The sequence below is a fragment of the Homalodisca vitripennis genome, chromosome 8 (assembly GCF_021130785.1).
Source record: "Homalodisca vitripennis isolate AUS2020 chromosome 8, UT_GWSS_2.1, whole genome shotgun sequence".
In the NCBI taxonomy this organism is placed as follows: Eukaryota; Metazoa; Arthropoda; class Insecta; order Hemiptera; family Cicadellidae; genus Homalodisca; species Homalodisca vitripennis.
This window is the reverse complement of record NC_060214.1, coordinates 113,221,348-113,244,359: the sequence shown is the minus strand read 5'-3', so window position 1 is coordinate 113,244,359 and position 23,012 is coordinate 113,221,348. Positions and strand designations below refer to the sequence as shown.

The 23,012-nt window shown below is 35.6% G+C and overlaps 1 protein-coding gene across 1 annotated transcript in view; it reads right to left on the bottom strand.

The window, feature by feature from the left end:
• Positions 1–1,384: 1,384 nt before the first annotated feature.
• LOC124367916 overlaps positions 1,385–23,012 on the bottom strand; it is a 102,694-nt gene continuing 81,066 nt past the window's right edge. Inside the window, exons 4-9 of the mRNA XM_046825121.1 lie at positions 13,957–14,040; positions 13,315–13,496; positions 12,103–12,312; positions 7,431–7,580; positions 5,137–5,289; positions 1,385–3,889 (exon numbers count right to left, since the gene is read on the bottom strand). Coding sequence (XP_046681077.1) covers positions 2,701–3,889; positions 5,137–5,289; positions 7,431–7,580; positions 12,103–12,312; positions 13,315–13,496; positions 13,957–14,040 — 1,968 coding nt within the window. The 3' untranslated portion in view covers positions 1,385–2,700. The remainder of the gene's footprint in view (positions 3,890–5,136; positions 5,290–7,430; positions 7,581–12,102; positions 12,313–13,314; positions 13,497–13,956; positions 14,041–23,012) is intronic.

Sequence of the window (23,012 nt, the reverse complement as noted above, 5' to 3'; positions counted from 1 at the left end):
GTCATTGAATAATTTGGTATTTGGCAAATATTTATTTAGGGAAGAAACTTTGTTAACCCCTCTACCAGTCAATTTAATTAAAACCCCCTAAAACATATTTAAATCCTCATTAGCTTGGTCGAATTTATCACAAAAATAATATTTCTTAGTTGCTTTAAATTTCTGCTTAAAATGTTCCTGCGATTGACATAGTGGGTTTTAAGCTTCACATTAAATGGTTGCTTTTTCACTAATTTACGTAATTTATCTCTTTGTCTTATAGCATGGACTAAATCTGAAGTAATAGCCTACATGGCTTTAGATTTTTTTGACCTCGTTTAAAATTTATTCGATTGGCTATTGAAATTGTAATAATATTCTGAAGTTGTAATGTAAAAACATTAACATTAGTGCTGTTAAAAATTGATTGCCAATTAGCATTTAAAAGGTTATCATGTGGTAACACGTGGTCGATATAGGTGCGATGTGCAGGGTCGATCTGAGAGGAGGCGTTCTGTGTAGTAGTGTGCGTAATATTATTTTAATGACTCAGCCTGGGTATTATGAAAAGTGGTGGTAACTTAATCGATTAAATGTTTAAAATGTGTTGTTATTTATAAAAATAAATTATTTTCAAACAATGCAATGTGTCTGTTTGATGTTTAGTAATTTATTGAAACATTTGTAGTGAAATAATCTTATGATAAATCAAAGGCATATTAATCAACCAAGTCCATTGTTCTTAAGTATTAACGTTTAAAATATTTAGTAATGCATATAGTAACGTACAGTGAATTTTTGTTAATCATTTCTGTTAATAATGTATATTTACATTTACTAGATTCCTGAAACAGTACATTTATTGTTATATATCTATCCATTCACTGTAAAATATGTTGTTTCTTCCTCTATCCGAACACATTTTTGCAAGCAGATCCTTTCGTTCACTTGGTCATTACATCCAGTCGTTCATTCGTTCATTTTGTTCAGTCAACACGTTGACCGGTAAAACACGCTCTAGCGGGAAGGCTTAGTAACTCTGTACTGGCCGGTTCAACTGAACGGGTCGCAGCAGTGAACGATACCGACTGAGCCGGATTAGTCAGCTGATTTTATTAGATCGAAATAGAGTGAGCGCCGAGCAGTGGTGGGGATGCTCGGAGGGGCGGCGGAGGGATATTTACCCCACCCTGCGTGAACTCAAATCAACCAAGGTTTTTTTGTTAGCGGTTTACCTATAATAGTCCTAACTTTGTCTCTTTATCTTTCTATTTACCTTCTTCATGGAAGACTCTAACGATTTACTGCAAATAAAATAACTTTCTTTAGTTGCATTTAAATTTAAAACAATTGCAACAATTTCAGAAACACAAAGTGTTAGGATTTTATAATGATTATATAAGACTGTACTGTATAAATTAACATTTATTTTAAAAATATTTACATAAATATTTTTAAAGCAACATTTTTGCAACAAAAACTCTGAAACAAAATAATAAAAGATGGCTTAAACAACTAAATATAACACAATTACGAAGGAATAATGATTTAAGGAATTGTTTTAAAACTCCTTAGTCACAAGGAGGGGCTTATGTAGTAATTATTGTTTATCTATTCTAGATATTTACATGTATTCTACATATGGTCTTTTTTCTTAATTTAATTTGTAAAATAATGCATTATAATTCAGCTAAAAGGTAATCACATTATAAAAAACAATAAGTCTGCAAAACCATATTCGGCCATTGAAATAAACAATGATGTTAGCATACTTCCATTAAAAATTCTGAAATGTATAGTTTATACATTTCAGAATTACAAGTATAAAATCTGTAATAAATTATTCATTCTCATTCATCATACAATTGTATCTGCAGCACAGTTGTCAATGATAACAAAACTACAAAATAAATGCTCGTTTTTTATCAATCTTTACATTAAATATGATTGGAAATTTATAAAATAGCTGTCTATTATAAAATAATGTTTGATACATTATTACAAGATGGTCTAGAAGATATATAAGTCAAGAAAGTGTTTTACTTAGATACTAAAAATACAATTTCACTTTCATTCATTATTATCACCGAAACATTTAACAGACTTGACAAAATTATCAACCTTAAAAGTTTCATGCTTAAAAGTTGATGTTTAAAAAGATGTATCATTCTTGTAAAGAATGGAATTAGTCTGTGGAAAATAATTTGTATGGGTAAATATTATCAGTATATCATTTAAAGGTCTTTGTATGCTAACATTTGAAGAAAATATTTAATTAGGACATTTGGCCAAAATGTTTAGGATTAAACACCTTTAAAATGATGTACAACAAAATGGTGTGGTTTGCATTTAGAAGTTTTGAGATTTGAACATGGAACTCTCTGTTTTTTGAACACCCTGTATTTTTACAGATTTAAAAATACTTTAAACTAAATATCTACAGTTAGCCGTTTGACCACTAGAACAAACACCCTGTATTCATTTTGAAATGAGATAAATTGCAGCAACAGTGACTCATTTTCTGTGTGGTGTGTTCTTAAGCGTCCAAAGGAAACAATTTTTAATACTTCGGAATATTTTATGTTTTTATTACATATATGTAATTAAATACTTTGATTTTAAAACTCAACATCAGTCCATCCAAAACTCAGTGACCTTTAAAAGTGGATAATTCTGTTTGAAACACCATTATGGTTTAAAAACTATCAGACATTGTGTATTTCAACACCATTTCTCTGCAAGGCTGGATTTGCTGCGTAATGTTGCAGCTTTGTGCAATGATGCCACTGCGGAAGGCCACAGCAATCCCTGTGGATTCTCTCCCTTGTGGTTCCTCTTCATTGGTTTCTTGTCAGCGGAGGTCTCCACGGATTGTAGACTTGTCGCCCTGTGTAGTGACAGTCTCAGTGGTTTCTTGGGTGGAACAGGTCGCATCACTCTCGGATCCGAGTGTTTTTTATAATACCTCGAAGAAGATTCGGAGCTATAATCCAACGATTTTTGGCTCAGAGTATCACTATGTTTTGTTGTCAACTGGCAGGAACTGGGTCGATTATAACTTGGCTCGGAGTCAAAATCTAATCTTCCATTGAGGCCATTGAGTTTGTCTTTCTCGACAAACTCAAAAAGCGATGTTCTTGCCTCCCGCAGGTGCCTCTGTCTCTGTTCCAAACGTTCTTGATGGTTTTCTGAATGCCTCCTATGAGATTTTCTTTCTGAATTTGATGTTTCCGAATTGTAATCCAAAATCTTCTTCTCAACATTATTATTATATTTATGGCACTTGGTAAATATTGAGCTTTCAACATCCAAGGAGTTTATACTCCTGGCGGTGTGAAGATCTTTCTTTTTGGACCTGTAAATCTTTTCAGTATCGGAAGTAGAGATCTTCTCCACGGGTTTGATCAATTCTGGTTTGTCATTTTCAGTCGGTTTCACCTGCATTCGTACAGTGGGCAGTTTTTGGACAGGTTCAGACACGTTCTTCCCTACCTCAAGTCCTGGGAGGTTCGCGACCAATGCTGTCACTTGTGGACCCTTCTGAAAGACTTGCACTTCTGGTTTAGGTGACGAAGAGTTCTGCGCAGACTTAACGCTGGAGGTAGACGAAGCCGCTGAACTCTGTGGTCTGGAACGTTCTAACATCTCTGCGACCTGTTCTTCGAGGTAGGAGATCCGGTGGGTGAGCCGCAGGTTGTCACTGCGCACTGTGTCTCTGGAACGCTCGGCCTCACCGGCCTGTGCACGTACACAGACCAACTCTGCACGAAGAGAAGCCATCAGTTGTTCCAGATGTGGTGGTTGTCTACGCATCACCACTAGCTGAGCGGGGTCAGGGGACACTGCCAGTAGCTTCTGCAGCTCTTCTTTACTCTTAGCCAGCACAAGCTTTCCATTCGCTTCCAGCAACCTGAAACCACCAATAAATATAACACTGTGTGAAACTAGTGCCAACACAGGAATATCTGTGGTTCAAACTCTGCAAAAACTGCAGATTCCCCTTGGTTGTTAGGTTACAGGGCTATTCATTAACGGCAATAAGAAAATTAAATCTTAGCTTGTAACAAGGACACAATCTCACACACCCATTAAACTTACACTTTATTCACTTTTCTCTTAAGCCTTTGCATGCCACTAATAAATCTATTAACTTTCCTATGGCGCCAAGACATGTAAAAAGATTTTGTTTCGTTAAGTTCAAAGCTAATTTTTACTATAACTAAATCATAAAAGGTAAGAGTAAAAAAGTATAAAACAGGGCATTTCACTTGAAATTAGCATGTTTGTTGATAAAAATAAAAAAGATGTATTTACAAAACTGTTTATTTAAAATAAATTTCAATTTAATTGTTTAATTACATTTTACTATAAAACAAGATAAACATTTCGAACTAATCACAACATTACCACATGATGAACAATAATAACGAGATATGTAGTAGACACTCACTCGTGACAACCGAGAAATCAGTAATACACGCCACGGATATGTTGGGTTATGGCTCTGTATGAGACGCAGAACTGACGAGCAGGTGGTCAGAGTTAGACAAAGGGCACTTCCCGTCCCCCTACTGCTGAGTGAAGGTCGTTTATAAATACTTCCTTGACAACTGTGATAAGCACGATGTGTGCGTGTGCGCACCGAGCATTGCAAAGGCCTTTTGAGAACTAAAAAACTCCAAGAGACATAATCTATAATATCGGATGTATTTGGCGTTTCGGTCAAAGTATGTCATTGTGACATATCCATCTATGGCGTGGGAAGGGTTAATATGTGGTGCAGATGTTAGAATCTCAGAGTTTTAGGTTTTTTTAACATTAAATTATTAATTGGAAGAAACTAATTTTTAGCTTTTTCGGCAATATTAATTATACTATGTGGTTGTTTTACTATTTCCTTCAACCTTGGTTACAGCTCATTTCCAACCTTGACTCACTCACAGGTTTGTAAAGCCTTCAGAGCTGCTCGTCTGCATGATAAGATCAAAATTTTAGCATGGATCTCTAGCTTCTAACTTCTAAAAGACAATGGCTATTAAGCCCAGGATATTCTTGTATCATATTGTGGATTCCCCCACTCATTCTCGTTGATTAGCATGTTCAGGTAAGTCCTCATTTCTCGATATCTATCTAGAATTTCTCAATCTGTGGACTGACCTGTCACCCTTGACGAGTCCAGAGTCCTCAGCGGCCCAGTCGACATAGAGGCCGGAGCCATCTTCTCGTGGTGCAGCCCCAAACCTTGGACTCTTGGGATCGTAGACAAGTTCGACGGCATGGAGCGTCACTGCTGAACTATCCTTGACATAGCTGAAACAGGATATAGTTGCTATCGTGAGAGTGAAAAACCTCTACCAATGCAATTCCTTGAAATAGTTTGTGTAAATACTGATTAAACCGTGAAGTAATAGAATATCATGAGACAGTAACTGATAACTGAACCTTGCCTCCAGTGCAAACTGTACTGTTATAAGTACTTGCCCAAAAATGATCCTATATGTTGGTTGCAAAGAGAATGAATGATAAGTGTAAGCATTTGTGAGTAGATATTATGCCAAACATTGTTGTGCTAAAATGTGTGCTCAGAAGAGAAAGTAAACTCAACAGACATCGCAGCAATTTGAAGGGTGAAAACATTTACAATTCGTATAGCAACGGTTGAGAGGGGAAAATAGTGCAAGTGAGATGATATCACCACCAGGATAATAAAATGTGAAAGCAGCAGTACTGACCCAACATAAGGAGAAGTAATGACTTGATGTCTTGTAATATCTCAAGTACTTTTCCTGGAGTATAAAATATTAGAAAGTTAGAAGAAGAAGAACATGGAATGTAGTGGTGGCGAGTTAAAATCAGAAATGCAAACTACTGAATTATTCCATGCACTAACTGAGTTAGTAACATTACAACTTTTTACTGCTGAGGTGTATAAAATTAATCAAAGAAAAAGCCAACATTTTAAAACGGCCATTTTTAATGTTTATTGACAATTTTATTTACATATTGGAGATACTAGTATTTCTACAAAAGGTATAAACTATTTTCAAATTGGCACTATCAGCAATGGAATATAGTTTTAGACAATTCAAACATAGTAGGACACTAACTATTGATAAAAATTGAAGACCAAACAGCATTTTATGGAAAACAAAAAACTACTTTCAGAAAAAAATTATTTAATAAAATACCAAATAACATAAAAAATAAAAACAATTTTATTTAAAATTAAATTAAAACCCCTATTAAAAGATAAAATTTACTAAAGCGAGGAGGGATATATAAATTCAATCCTTATACTGAGTGTGATCTAGTTTCAGCATTTCTTTACCAGTTCTTTGTGATTGATAAATTTGTACAGGATTTACAAGTTGATCAGTCTCAAAAACTGTTTGAGATAATAAAAAATGTAGGTACTGTTATAAGCATGTCATAACACCTGGTATTATTTCTCTAGATCCGTTAATAACGGAGTTGTGCTTTTTTCAAAGTTTAAACAGCCGCCTTATTGGAATGAGAGGTAGAATGAGAGCTATATGACTTGGAGAGGTAGCCAATGCACTTAACTGCGATATTTATTAGATGCATTTTTATATCAAGTTTCATTTGTATGCACATTATTTTGGGACAGTTACGGTTTTTTGGGCTCTGGAAATTATTTTCGTTGAAGTTGTGTGGAAATTTGCCTTAACCTACCATGAGGACGGTTGCAATAGACTTATTTCGTATACATCCACCTAAAATGATATATTCCAAAGAAATTACCACTTTTAATTTTATTTCGAACTGATCATTAATGTCAAATACGTCCAAATACTGGACTTATAGATTCCCCTGCCAACCTTCCAACACCATTAGCCACTGTGTCTCCAACCATACAATTGAATTGAAAAAATGAATTGAATTAAATTTATTCACATATTTATACGTTACAATCAGTTGACAATATATATGTATAGTGAAAAGTCCCCACAAAGACTATATTATGATCTGTGAGTGGGGAAGAGTACCTTTATCAGTCCTTTGGTATCTTAATTATCCATGAATAACTGTACAGTACTGTTACACAAATGACAACTTAAATCTATTACAACTGGATTTGGCCATTAGATAACAACGGTAGTCGATGTGAATGGACTAATGCAATGATTCAGTTTCTAATTGTTTACAGTAGTCAGCTTTTTTATAATTGTGGTCGATTTTATCCATAGTAAATAAATCAAACTATAAACTGACTATTTTACGATTTTGATTTTAATTGACTTTTTTGGCACAGATTAAATAATTAATTATTTGTACTGATCAATTGATGATTCTTGTACATTTCTTATTTACAATTTTAGAGTCTCAAACCTATGGAGAATGCAAGTGACTGTAGAAGCATCACTATTTAATAAGACAGAATTGGCTCCAACATTGGACAAACCGTTGTCCAGCTTGACGTCCATAGTTACCTGAAGATGGTGGCCGACTGTCTGTTGTTCACCGTATCCTCCAGAGCGGCCTGCAGATTCCTGGTCTCCTCCAGTATCGTCAGCAGGTTCAGTTCCTCTCTGCCCAGTTGATACTCCAGCTCAGCCTGCTGAATCCGGACATCGATGTTGCTGTCAACACAAAGCATCAATTGAGCATAGTTAGGCTACAAAGAAGAGACTCCTTAATTTTGATCAAATAAATGGCAAGTAGTTTGTCTTATTTTTTCGTTTTTAAAGTGTAATTAAAGTTTTGAAACTACACTCCTGCGCGATGTACTTTCTCCTGATTATACTGCTCACAATCCGGAAAAAATAATGAAGGATTAATTTTCAGAGTAAAAGTATTAATAATAATACTAAGAGTTTTTATAGGATAGGAAGATTATGATTCTTTGAAATATTAATCCTTCCAGTCAAGGAGAAGATTAAATTATACAGTACTACAAGTATTCTGAAAACTAATCAATCATATTAGATTTAGATAACGAAGAAACAAGGTAACACAACCAGCTAAATGGAAGAGTGACAATTATACATAATAATTCACGAGCTTTTTTATTAATTTGTAATGTTGGAGGGTCATTACAATACAATGGACAATAGAGACAATGAGACAGTTAACCAGTACTTTATCAGAACCGCTACATAACCTAAGTCGACAATCCAAGCGTAAATTGTGTTCCTTTGCCAGCAATTATCCGCTTGGTAATTGAGCTGTAGCCAACAATTAGAACACTTCGCTTTAAGAAATTCTAATTCATAGTTTACATTTTATGGCTGCCATAACGTTATAACTGAGAGTGTAGGTTTCCTTGCTGGGAACTGATTTTAAATTTTATTCCTGTTTTATAATACCTCATGAATAATTACTGTCTCTGTGGTGATTTGAATTGTGCAATAACACTAACATAAAACATAAGTACCTTGGCAACAGGAATAAGTACTGTATCTCCATATTCCTGGTATTTTTGTATTGAAACACGTTTTGTGTCGTCTAAAGAGAGAAAATTAGAATTCTTTTTGGCACTTGGGCGTGTTTCAAATTCGATTCTCTAGAAAATCTAATTTAAACAAAATTTGAAACAAAAGCAGATGTTGAGATGGACAATTTACTGTTTTTTTCATTAGACTCTGAGCAGCTGTTCATAAGTGCCGTCCAATAACCTTGGGTAACAATGAGAGTGTATAGGTTTGGAAACCAATGAGAACATAAAGCTTTGGGAACCAATGAGAATATGTAGGTAGACAATAGACAATAGGCTTTATTAGGTTCGAGAACAAATGAGAACACGTCGGCAGTTATATTTTCAAAATTTTATCGATTATTCAGAAAAAAATATCTCAAAATTTGTTGTACTTCATTGTTTAGATATTCAAGAAGTATACACTTTATAAAATAAATTTGGTAGCATATTCATGATATCTTTAAAATAAGACATTTTTCATGACGCAACAAATCAAAATAAGGGCATAAAACTGCATGAGGTTTAACATTATTCTTATGGGGGAAAACTCAGTCATTTTACTACAGCTGCTCGAGAAGCTTTTCAGTTCAATAATTTTTCAGTTATCTTCTTAATCCCTTCCTCCAGTTAAAGATGGTACAAGATAATAGACAGGATCTTTCTTGTGTACAGTTCCACTGCTTGTTATTCTAGAATTAATAAATGAGCTCAACCTAAATTTTTGTACTAATAGACCCGAATAATTAAAATGTTTGGCCACAAGTTCGATTGAAATCAGTTTGAATACAGATAAAAGACAGACCGAAAACTAAACATGTTTAGTACATTCTTTTTTGGTTTGCTTTAAACTCAAGAACGTCGGGCAAGGGTCATAAAACGTTATGTTTCTATTTAAATAGCTGTTTATCGAACTGCTTTAACTTTTGTGGTTACCCAGCAGGGATCACTTCTGGCTGGTTTATACCTACCAGTTGAACCCACCACTGGGCATAGCAAAAACCGATGTGCCACTTCAATCTGGGCAACCTTATGGATGTCCAGTAGCGGCACATCACTAACCGCAAATGTTGAGATTCTGGGGTTCATGGGCAATTCGATAGGTCTAGCCTACTTTGGAGGATAGCTGTTGGAGTTGGTGGGGTTTGTTCCCTTACCTCAGAGGCTCTTGTTAACCTCAACAAGGGTGTGCCACCCCCTGCCCTACTTTGACTGGAGAGGCTGGTTCACAGCTGGCCTCCCTTCTTCCGGGATGACTTTGAGATGTAATGTCCTAATTCTTCCTCATGAATCTCGATAGGAGGCAGCCCCTACTCCCTAACCTTACCCATCCTGAATATCCTATCACTCCGGAAGCAGCGCAAAGGTCCTTACAGGACAAAGTGCAATTTATAAGCTTCTTGTCCTAAGAGAACAAAAAAAAAGAAAACTTTTGTGGTTTAAAGTCAAAGAAATAGTAGTGTAAATAACTTTGAACTTCAATCTACTTCTTCAAATGTTTATGACATTTTAATATAAAAATGAGTCTATTAGTCATTAAGTATATGACAAACTTTGCAATGCTGAAGGAAAATAAATGATTGAATACACAGCATAGCATGCCAGAGTTGGCATTCAAGTGAGCAGGAGTATCCACCAGTTTATACTTAGCTTTCAATCTGATTTTAACCATTCCACTCCACAGTCTGCAATATGTGAAGGTTATCCAAGGCACATTAAAAAAGCTACAAAATACTTTCCTTATACAATTATAAGAATGATAGTTGGATCATGGGCACACCAAAGGGGGGGAGAATGAGTTGTGCCCCCCCCTCCCTAAGAACAAGCGGCGATTGCCTAATAGCCTATTTTTTGACGTTTGTGGGAAAACTTTCTTGTGAAAAGTTCTAAAATTACATACTCAATTACATTATATTTTTACCTGTCTTGTATAAAAATTTAGTTTGCATAAAAAATTGGATTACAAGTTTCCGAGTTATGAATGTTGAAATGCGTCAAAAGCCGGTATGCCTTTTTGTTGGAATCTATTTATAAACTGGAAGTTATTGTTAGTGAATTGTTTCTTTTATGCGACTAAACGTAGAAATAAACAAGCTATGCTCTAATGTAACTCCCATTGTTGTAGTTCTATTAGTTCGTGAGCAGTCAACTTCAACTCAGGTATTTAACTCTTTGATCTTTGAGTAGACATTAAAATTTAGCTTTCATCGTGATCTATGCCTTAAACTAAAATCTTTACAGATGTAACTCAATATTCTGTTTGTTATTGTTATGATTACAATTGTTAAATAGACTATATAACTGTATTTGTTACAAAAGATTTTATTTATCCCTGTGTAAACTTCCCAGTGACTAGTTGTAGAGTGGTTTTAGTATAAACATTTTAGTTTAAGCATATACTTGACCTCCCTTTACAATTTAAGAAGTATTATAAAATAACGTTTTAGGACCTGTATTCCAAAACAAAAATTTCCTTGGGGAGGCCCCCAGATACTCATTCTTACAGAGCAGATGGCATTCTATACCATGACTTCTGATGTTCAAAACATCCCCCAGAGAAGATTCCTGGGTGCACCACTGAGTTAGAATAATCTTCCCTTGAAGTACATAGCTTCTTTAAGATTTTTTACAATATTGTTCATTATGAAGGAAACTGGATTTTTCCGGACATTTGCCATCGTTCAGTGAGACAAAAAATCAGTTAGACTACGTTTCGAGATCTTCAATCTGATCTCTTCTTCAAGTAAATAACTAACCTAATACACAATTACAAACTAGGTTACACTAAACAAATACAGTATAAGCCGGTTATAACGTTAGCCCGCTTATAAAGTTGGAATAGCGCCACCCCGGTAAAAATCAAACCCCGTTTCGCTGCATATAAAGTTTCCCCCTTATTACTTTTGTACGAGTTTAAGGTACGGTTTCGGATGCATTTCGACTGCTTATAACATTTTCAGTTGTTCTGAGAGAGCATTTTTTAATCCAGTTCAGTGAGAGAAACGCCACTTTTGACATGACGTACTGTCGCGCCGCCAGGATCTCGCCACCAAAGGGTTGCGATCGGAGTTGGAGCGGGGCGCGGAGGGAGGGGGCAAAACGTCTCTTAATTCAAGGGGGCAAGACGTCTGCAGCATGGTCAGCGCTGTCGGCGACGACGGTGAGACTCCATCTTTCGACGCCTTCGTCAGGAATGACGATGATCTGGTGGTGTGCGATGAGCTGAGTCTAGACGATACCAGCCTGCCGACGGCATGGAAGTGGAGAACACCGAGAGCGACGATGACGCCGACAGCGAGGATGCTCCCTGTCCAGTAACCTCGGAGGAGAACCTGGCAAGCCTGAGCACCGTTACCAGCTTTTTCCGAATTTTCGGGTATATAACGTTTTCCCGCTTACAACGTCGGCGGGCCGCTGCAAGTGGGGGAGACGATATAACCGGATTATACTTTAAGACCAGAACGTTGTGACACGCCTAAGTCAGGAATCACAACCACCATGTTGTGTGTCAACTTCAATATTGCATCAGATTGCAGATCTTGAATCGTAGTGTTACTGATTTTTTGTCTCACTGAACAATGGGAAATGACCGGAAAAATCCTGTTTCTTTCACAATCTTTCCATCGTCAAAAATAAAGAATTGTTCATTAATATGACATTTCTTCATTTTTGAACTCATGGATACTTACTCAGTGATATCCAGTCGCTCCAAAGCCAACTTGATGTTTTTGATGGCCAGTCTCTTAGTGTCCAACTCAGCCCTGAGCCTCGTCAGGCGATCTTCAGCCGCACGTCGCTCCTGCTCTGTCAGAGGCTGCCCGTGGGACTGCGCCTGTCGCTGCAGGAATGAGGCTGACAAACGGCTGATGCTGAGTGACGTGCAGAGTTGACCTTTCAGGCTGGCAACGAAATCAGATAGTTAAATTTCAGCCAATTTCTCTAATAAGCAATGTTTTGAAAAATAATCAAAATCACCTGATAGTGTTTAAATTTTTAACAGAAAATCTTTAGAAATACTTAAAATGCATGCTTTCTTACATGAAATGTTCATAATAATGTAGTATAAATTACAATTTAACTTTCATTACTAAATAATTTGATTTCTATGATAATTATTGAGGAAGGGTAAGTAGGCTATATCTATGGTTAAAACAGGGAATAGGACCATCACATCTCACTAATAAAGTAATGTTGTCTTTTGTCTTAAATTTTTTTCCATGATCAGTTTTTTTTTTCGTTCTCTTCGGATAAAAAGCTTATGAATTGCACTTAGTCCTGTAAGAACCTTAGCGCTGCTTCCAGAGTGACAGGATATTCAGGATGGGTAAGGTTAGGGGGTAGGGGCCACCTCCTATCGAGATCCATGAGGAAGAATTAGGGCACTAATCTCAAAGTTATGTCCCTCCGGAAGAAGGGGAGGCCAGTTCTGAACCAGTCTCTCCAGTCAAAGCAGGCTGGGGGTGGCACACCCTTGTTTAGACAAGCAAGAGTTTTTATGCTTTGTGACTTGTACTATTTACCATAAGTATGTAGTATGTATTATTTTATTCTTTAATGTTGGTGTTATACTGTGTATATGTATAAACCATCTGATGACATTGTCAATGCAGTTACTGTGGGTTGACAATAAAGATTCTTGATTCTTAAGAACCTGTGATAGTTAGGGAACGAACCCCACCAAACTCCAACAGTCATCTCTGCAGTAGACTAGACCTATCGAATCAATTACCCATACACCCCAGAACCTCAACATTTGCTGTTAGTGATGTGCCACTCCTGGACATCAATAAGGTTGCTCAGATTTAAGTGACACATTGTTTTTTTGCTGTGCCCAATGGCAGGTTCAACTGGAAGGCATAAACCAGCCAGAAGTGAACCCTGGTGAGTACCCATGATCATACCTATGGATGACATTCTCCTTGTCTCTCAGCGTGGTCCTCAACATCTCCAACTCTTGGGCGACATCCTTGGAGGAGCGGAAGAGGTTGGTGGTGGTGTTGGCAGGAGGTGTGGGGGTGGAGGCGGCACTCGCAGGCTTCTTACGCCGAGGTGTTGTGGACAGCGAGACCTCTATGCTAGCCATCTGTGGAATGGAGTGATCATCAGTCATCATCATCAATGATTCCAAGAGTTACTAAGACAATGATAAATCATTTAAGAAAACCACGAATTACTCCTTGGTTAGTTAAAGAAAAGGTTGAAAGTCATTGGGTTTCAGCATGTGTGAAGGATTTACAAGTTAAAAAGTTAACTTACCTAATAAGTTAATTAACTTTCAGACCAAAATTCTAGTCTACAAAGGCAGCCATGCACTATAATCTGAAGGCTTCATAATTTATCCAAAGCTACTATACTATACAAGGTACTAGCACTCATTTTAAATTTCCACAATTTCTCATCAATTTAAATTGCTCATCCATTCATAAAACAAGAGAATTCACAATTTATTTTTAGATTCAAACGAGGTATATTAGTATTAAAACCTACAAACAATACAGCCATGTGGACCAAATGAACACTGTACAGTTTGTGATATAACTTACCTTCGCCTCCAACGTTTCCAGCTGAGCCATCCTTGGTTCCAGAGGGGCTCCAGTTCCTGTTCCAGACCCGGTGTGAAGAGCGCTCTGGAACAAAGACATAAAGTTTTGTTAGATATTTCATCTCACAGTGTACAGCAATGAGTGTAGTAGGCATGACTATAAAATGTTTTTAAATAATCATTTAGATATATACTCACTTACAGTATTTGACAACTTTTTAACAACAATTTAAATTTCCATGCCCTCTTTACCATGATAAAGACAATTTCGCCAACTCTCAAAACATCCTAAGTTTAAAACAGTTGGAGTTGAAGTAATCATAAGAATTAATTGAAGAAAGATATCCATCCATGAAACAAAATATTGTCATAAACAACCAATAGTTACTTTTATATTATATATATATATATATATATGTGTGTGTGTGTGTGTGTGTGTGTGTGTGTGTGTGTGTGTGTGTGTGTGTGTGTGTGTGTGTGTGTGTGTGTGTGTGTGTATTTTTAACGTAACATATATTACATTTTGTACCAAAATAATGTCATATGTTACTCTAATTAATGACTTAATTAATTCAGTAATAACTTCATAACTGAGTGTAAGGTTAAGAGCAGGAATTCAAACTCACGATACTCCAACTATATAAAATTATCTTTGTGGATATTGTTTATGTGTGAAAACCTTTTTATGTAGAATTTTTATGTTTATGTAGAATAGGTCTATTGCCTTCCCTAGACATTCGGGATCAAGAGTGTGGAATAGGTCTAATGCCGATCCTGAACAGACACAAGTATTGGAATCCATCTTCTTCTTCAGGGGTCAGAAACCCTTAAACACTCGAGGATTAGCAATATAAGGCGATAAAGTCGCCCAAGTCTAGTAAGGTTGACAGCAAAACGAGTTGTACGTAAAAGAAATCAAGCAAATACCTGAAGGCGCTGAAGGGCCAGACTAATTAGAACAAATACCGACCATTTCTCTACTCAAAACATGCGCGCTGAACAACACATCTGCACGAACAAGAGAAATTGAGAGACTGGGTGTTTTACGGTTGTCTATATTTAACCTTACGCCTTAAGGTTTTCACTACTGAAAAAGGATAAGTTCCAAATCTCAATACTATTGTTCTATTCTTTGTAATATATAATGGCTTTATCTTTGTATTAAATCTCTGGGCAGGCTCTCCTTAATTTTCGACAGAACTGGGCCTCGGCGTCCGAACGTGACAGGTCGAGAGAGAGACAATAAATCATGGTGCTCGCGGCAATTCGCGGGAGATGTGGCAAGGACTACAATAGACTCGTGACCCACGGGGTCAGAGGTCATGCGGCTCGAGGTCAGTGGCAGGCAGTGACCAGCGAGCTACTATGGTACAGTATGGCATACCAGCTGGCAGGGAGTAGGATGTCGGAGAAGACGTGAGATCGCCACTGCGGGTCCTCTGAAGATCACGATGAGTAAACGATACTGGTCTTTGTTGTGTTTTTGTCATTATTTCTTGACAGCTTTCTCGTCGAAATAATGGAGAGATCAGTCTGGAACTCACAGAGTGAGTATAAGACCGAATGGAGGTACACGAATTCACTTCAGCACACGCAAAGTTCCGGTTTTATTGTACAGAGTGGGTTTTGACCTTTCACCAAACTGTTCTACACGTCTTCAGAAATCAACGCCAAAGCACTGTTCATCGACGGTCAACAAATATTAATATTTTATTTTAGTCGAGTTGACACTTCCGACCGCTGTATATGGTCCACCATTTTGGAAATTATTATTTCTTTTATAAAATATGGAATCGTGCTACAAAATTTCAGACTTTCTTCATATGTTAAGAGGGTACGTTAGTTATGTACCGACGCATCTGAGCTCTGCTTTTAAAAATGGAAATAAAGTTTAGAGGGCATTATTATAATATAAAAGACATTTTTTATTCTTCCACAATTTAAATTTGTTTTAAAAGCGATTTCGCCGGTTAAGGCATCATCAGTTATTGTTTACAGAAAAACATGTGTATAAAATAGAAAAAAAAACATATGATAAAATAGTTGGAATATAAAAATTTAAAACCTGGTGACTTCCATCAAGCATACAAAGCAGGCATTATTATAGTCGTAACCGTCTCACTGCTACCAGTTCGGACTATCTTAATAGCTGGTCGGACGTACTTGCAAACTTGTCATGTTAACGAACTAAAAGAAAATGACATTCTTACAGAGGATTAACTTGTAATAAAGTTTACGTCAATGTACTGTTATAAACAATTTCCTAACAGGTTTGCAACAGTCTCCTTAGTGTATGTATGGCATTTATGGATTTGTAAGATTTAAAACCGTAATCTCACACTTCCATATTATAGTCTGCAATTTACCACGACCGAGGCCTTTACTACCTACTTTATTCCCTATAATATCAAAAGTCAATGTGCCTTGCAAGGGAGCGGCGCGACGGGAAGACTGCCGCCCACAGAGTAACATATCGTAGAGAGCAGTTAATTGTTTATTACTCTATGGTTACGTCTGCACACAGCCCGGAGGCAGCGAGGCGGATTCTGAATCTGATACCTCACGACGATCTCGATATCCGTGACGGTGTCCACGGCCATCACATCGTCGCGCTCCGGCTATCTCAATGTCGTTGCGTCTAAACATAACCTCCGAGTAAGTTTGATATTGAATTATTCATTCTTTACTCTGACTATTACATTATTTAAATTTACTTAAAATATGTGACATTTCATTCGATCTAAATTACAACTTAACACGCTTATTTCAGCAATAATTCTCCACATCGAGACCGAAATACTTCAAGAATATACGAGGGCCATTCAGTAATTAACGAGACAAATATCTTACATTTAACCTCAACAAAATCCAACTTCTAAACAGATAACTCCAGTTGAAAAAAAAAATAATCAAAACCTGTTTATAGCTTTTTTAAATTATTTAAAAATAAATACTAATATTACGCTGCATAATAACATTATATTACATTACAAAGAAAACACATTTTCAAACCCATTCACTCAGTCATTCATTCCATCCGATTACACCCATGCTCGCGCAATCGGTTTCAGCAGCCGCGGTCATCCGAACCAAGAAAATTTTTTCAAAGCTGCATTGAACCGTGCCCGGCTTTCCAGTTCTTTAATGCTATGTGGAAGGGAATTACTAATTCTGGATGCAGCAACAATGAAGGATTTATTAAATTTCGCTGTTCTATGACATGGAATCTGCAGCATAGACGATCCAGTGCGGGCATTTCTTGCGTTTCCATTGTTACAAATAAATTTGAAATCGTTTACAAAATATGGTGGAAACTCATTTTTAAGAATGGAATATAACACATTTAAAATTCAAAAAAATGTAACCTCGTGATTGTATATTTGCGAAGCAAGAAAGTACAAATAAAGGTTGTGGTAAGCATGATCTTTTGCTAGTGCTTCAGATGAAAATGGGAGATCCTCAGAGATCCGTTTTTGGATTAATTTTTTTCTTGACTTTCATCAATGAGATAAAAAGAAAGCAGATTTATGCCTTTTAGAAAATGATACGACTCTCTTGATGACTGCCTCAAACAACTTAGAATTAAGGGTTGATGCCTTCACTGAATCAAAACCCTTGCATCAGTGGTTTATTGGAAACTTTTGGTTGTTAATACCGAAAAGCGCACCTTTAAAATGTCAAATTGAGAAGTGACTGCTTTGACAACACATGCCTATTATGCTGGGCGAATCTGAGGTTACTAATCTAGAATCGTGTCTTTTTGTTTGAGCCTTGATAGTAATCTGAAATTTGGTATCCAATTAAGAAAATAACTGCTTGGCATATTTATTGCTTATTGGCACTTCGAATACTGTCATAATATTCAAACTCATATGTTATGTTACACTCTATTATGGTTTTTAACCTCAATTTGTGTACGCCATTCCTAATTTTAGGATCAAGTACATTTTTCGACTGCAGAAAGTAGCACTCGGAATCATATTATTTATAATTATAGCATATAGCACAAAAGAACCTAATATTGTAGAAAATTGTTCATTTGCTGTCCATGACTTCGGCAACTTTATCGCAACATATTTACTTATTTTTTTAATTTTTTGTTCATGTTTAACCTTATGCTTTAATGAAGAACACCTGTTGATAGGATAGATTCCAATCTTCTACACGTATTTTTATAACATATACATATCTTATTCTTTCAAAATCACTCGCCATCAATGACAAACTCGTTTGATGAAATCTGTATTGTTTAGTTACGAATTAGAAATCATAATAAAATAAATAAATTATGCGTCTTAGATGTATATTTACGTCTTAGAGGTTAATTACAAACAACACAATACTTGTATTAATTTCAACAACACAATCACAACTATTAGTTTTCACAACACAGCCGCTTGTGGCAGTTTCAACAAAATATAGGAAAACACAATGTGGATAGCATAGCAAATTGTTAATGGATAGTTTAATATTTATTTCGAATTGTGTCACTGAGTATCTAGAAGGTTGCCGGCTAATGCACGACCGAGTCCGGCACAGTTTGGACGAACCGCTGTCAAAAGGCAAAACTGAAATTTTGCTCTCTGAACAGGTTAGGCAATCAATGGAAATAAAATCACTGTTAGCTGGCGTTATTTAACAATATTTGAATATTCATATAAACCTATTAGTTCTGGTCCACGTCAATAGTATTTAAATAAAAAAAAATTAAATAAAAAGAAAACACCACAATTGTAAGCTAAATTGTATACAACTATATAAGTTGCTGGACTCTAGATTCAGTGTCTTAATATTATTATTAAATTATATCACTGGCCACGCTACTGGTAATAGTTGTCAGTACATTCCAAAGAAGTTATTGTGAATTATACTTTGTAAAACTATTGATGGAATAAATTATTAATACTATTATATTGATTAAAAATAACTTTTATAGAAAATGATGACTGACATAGATAGGTTGACGATGTCCATGGACAACCTCTTCACCGAGGGAATCACCGTACGTGAGGTCGAGGGGATACGTGGAGATCTGAATAGAGTTTAACCGTTCCGCTATTAATACCCGTACTGTTGTTGCCTAGGGGCCACTCTTTAAATAATAACGATGTCTTCAGACGAAACCCAGGTCCCGACCCAACTCGTAATTACCACTTCCCAAACAGATGAGGCCGAGAGCATGTTAAATGTCTCTTGTAATTGGTTACGTTGCTATGGCAACAAATAGTCCAGGTACAGTCTGGTCTGCTGCTACTAGACTGAGAACGCAGGAAAGGCGAGGTGGGAATCTCGTTTGGATAGAGTCACACCAATTTTTTGTAGGTGGAAAGTAGACAGTAGACGGTAGACAAATGCTTTATTTAAAGAAAGTTTTCAATAAATTTAAACTTTCCAAGAGCTCACAGAGCTCGCGCGGAAATACCATTAACACAAGAAAAAAAGTTACGGCATACATTATTAGTTGTCAGTCAGTCTTTTTACAATAAATTATTAGTTCCTCACTATATCATCACCTTCAACATACAACAAAGTAACAACATGCATTTTCTATGTTTTGAACAGTAAATTACGCGACAAAATATATAACTGCCAATTTTAACAGACATATCAACAGTAATAATAAACTATACTATTAAAAATCAACAATACTTTTTTACGCTACATCTAACAACAAAATCGGCAATAAATAAACAAATACAAATCAACAATAATATACAGTAAACAACAACAGATCAACAACAAAATAGTCTATAATAAACTCTAACAGAAATATCATAAATTAGGCTACCATACATAATTAATATTTATATATTTAATTTTGTATTCTTTTTATAAGGTCATACAATACATGTATGTATACATATGAGTAGATCAGAAAATGAGGTTCCTACGACACTTTCGGATACATTCAATGTTCAAGTATAAATACTGTTTAAAATACCATAAACAGCCATACAAAATTAATTTAAAAAACTATAAATAACTAGCTGTTTTCCGCGGCTTTGCACGCTTTGCCCGTGTATGTGAACTTTTGGTTTAATTGAATTATATTTCCAACGCCGATGTAGAGTTTGCCTTGTTGCCACGATCAAGAAAAATCTGTTTATGTTTATAGCCATTGTGCACGTACATGTACTTTATTATAAAGTGGTCTAACACTCAAACTTTAAGTTCAATCAGAAATGTATCTTAAAGACAAAATAATAACTTAGCGCCTTCAAATAGTGTTTGGCTATGTAATATACGTAACTGTCTCGTAATTGCAGTTTATAGTGTGTAGGCGCTTTTAAACCTTTCATCTGTTGCAGCGCCGCTTGATGGTGAGTTACATCAATGGGCATAGCTTATAAACCTTCTCCGTGGAAAAGTACGTATACATACAAATTTTCATAATGGTCTGTCTAATATTTTGCGATTCCATAAACGACAAACACACAAACATTCATTTATATATGGTATATATATATATATATATATATATATATATATATATATATATGTATGAAGGTACTAAAAACGAATCTACAAAAGTAAACCAGTACATGTGTTTCAAAACTATTCAAAAATCTATACAGTTTATTGTCATGGATTTACAAGAAATTCTTCATTTTTTCTTAGAACGAAAAAAATGCATAGCAAAGTTTAACAAAAATTCATCAAATTTTGTCAATAAAAAATTACAAATTTTACAAAAAATAATACAACATTTTATAAAAAAAACAACTAAACAAAAAAAATATTGTATAAACAGTCAAATTCGTCACTAATAAAAGGAGCGTGAAATATTAATTCTCTTAGCTAATGTATGTAAAAGCTTTGATTGTAGTAGTTACAATAGAGATAATTCATCCAATGCTATAAATTGAAGTGCAGATAAGCGAGCGCTAGGACGCTAGGACGCTCCATCATCTGTGGAGTGAGACGCTCAAGTAGTAAATACCTGAACTGTAACAATCAAAGTTACGTGGCGCCCCTAGCGTCACGCCTCAGAACTATCGCGCGCATATGCTCATGACCGCGTGAATTCCTGTATACGTGTTGTTTTTTTAATTTTTAAAACACTGATAACCCCACGTCGGGCACTTTGAACTGTTTTAACCACCTGGTGATGGAACTTACCTTCCGAAATATGCAATGGAACCTGCAACATTTGGAGTTGTTTTTGACAAGTTAGAGTACCCTATTTTCGTCAATTATACAGTTCCGGCACTTAGTCTATGAATTTTGAGTACCTAAATTTTAAGCCTAGAGAAATGATATTTTTACAAAACGTAGACCATTTGAGCGTAACAGCTTTGAATATTTTTTCACAGCGCTCAAGTTAAGATTGAGAAGGACTCTGAGCCAAGCTCTGCATCAGGTGGGAGGACAGTTTGGTAACGCAGTATAACTCAGGTTAGTGATGTCAATTAGAATACTCAAAAGAATCGATTACGGTGTATTCAAAAGCACCCTTGTATTCGAATATGCAATCGGATACAAGTATTCGAATACTTTTTCTAACAGACAAGTCTAGAAGTGTCTAACTTCCTTCCCATAATCCATTGTTTCTTGGGTATTTGGAATTGCCCTGTCAAAAGGTGGGAAAATCCTTTGCTTTTTTCGTGCCTCCTACATACATGTCATACCCATGATTTATGTACTCAAGAAGAAATATATTTGTTGACCTGCTACTTCAGTCCCGTCTAAAAGATTCTTTTCTACTGCAGGTTTTGTCACCAATGATCGTAGAAATAAATTGAAGCCAGAAACCTCTATCATATTTTGTTTTTACACAACATTAAATAAACATCAATTTTGGTCTTTATTGTTTACAAATGTATTTATTTATTTATTGAATATTTGTACAATTATACATATTGTTAAAATTGAAAATTTTTAATTACTTATTCAAAATTATGAATTCCCCCTTAATGTATACGAATACGAATACAGCTATTGAATATCTTATTTGACTACTATTCGTCCAAACGAATGAATACTGTAAGTTTGAATCCGATTCTTCCAGAAAAATCGTATTCATTTAAAAAGTATTCGAATCCAATTTGAGGTATTCGAATATGTGAATATCGAATACTAATCGATTCTCCCATCACTAACTAACTCTTGTTGGATGAGGCTAAGTGGCGGCCTGTATAGGCCACGCCCCGTCTTTGCTACACGTCTTTGTTACACTCTCGTAATAAATAGCAAATCATAACTAGACCGGAACAAAACATTAGGCTACCAGCGCAAACCAGAATAGGCCTAGATTGAATTACTTACGTCACTGTGACACTTAGGTAATGACACCTCGTTTGACCCCCCTCCCCCTCACCGCAGCTGCCGAGCTGTGTTCTGCGGTCGACCACAAGTTGCTCCCGAAACCGAGCCAGTTATATTATCTCAGTTATATCCCAAGATTGCTTTTTATCCACACTGAATGTGGGAACGACTGACAATCATCACTTTAGGTGGTTGCAGTATTCATTACTGTCAATTATGCACACAGATAATTAGTGAACGTAGACTTCCGCTTTTTTCATTTGTACAGTCAATATAAATTACATATGAAAGTAATTTTAAAGTTCAAGTTGAAACTTGGCAGCGCCAATGATGAAGATTTCATTTGGTATACTACCATTTTCTAGCTTAATTATTGGAGTTGAATATTTTTTTCAAGTTTGGTGTTATTTTGCTTTCTGTAAAACAAATTTGGTATTTATTTTATAGAAATCTTCTATAGAAAAATCTTCTTGTACATTTCTTCCTAAAAATTTCAATTACTGATTCGGCAGAAAATAAAATAAACAAATACAAATTTATCTAGGAATCCCATCTTGATTTCTGTGGACCAAATCATTTTCTTCAAATTGCAATGTATAAGAAATAATTTCGACGGCATGATGTTTTAAAATTTCAAAACAAAAAAAAAACTGATATTTTAAAATATGTATTACTTTCACTATATTGAACTACATGAATTTTATTTGTGATTGTATAAATATACGTTCTTACTATTTTTATGTATAATATATACATATACATTTTTTTACTATTTTTCAAATGCAAAATGCA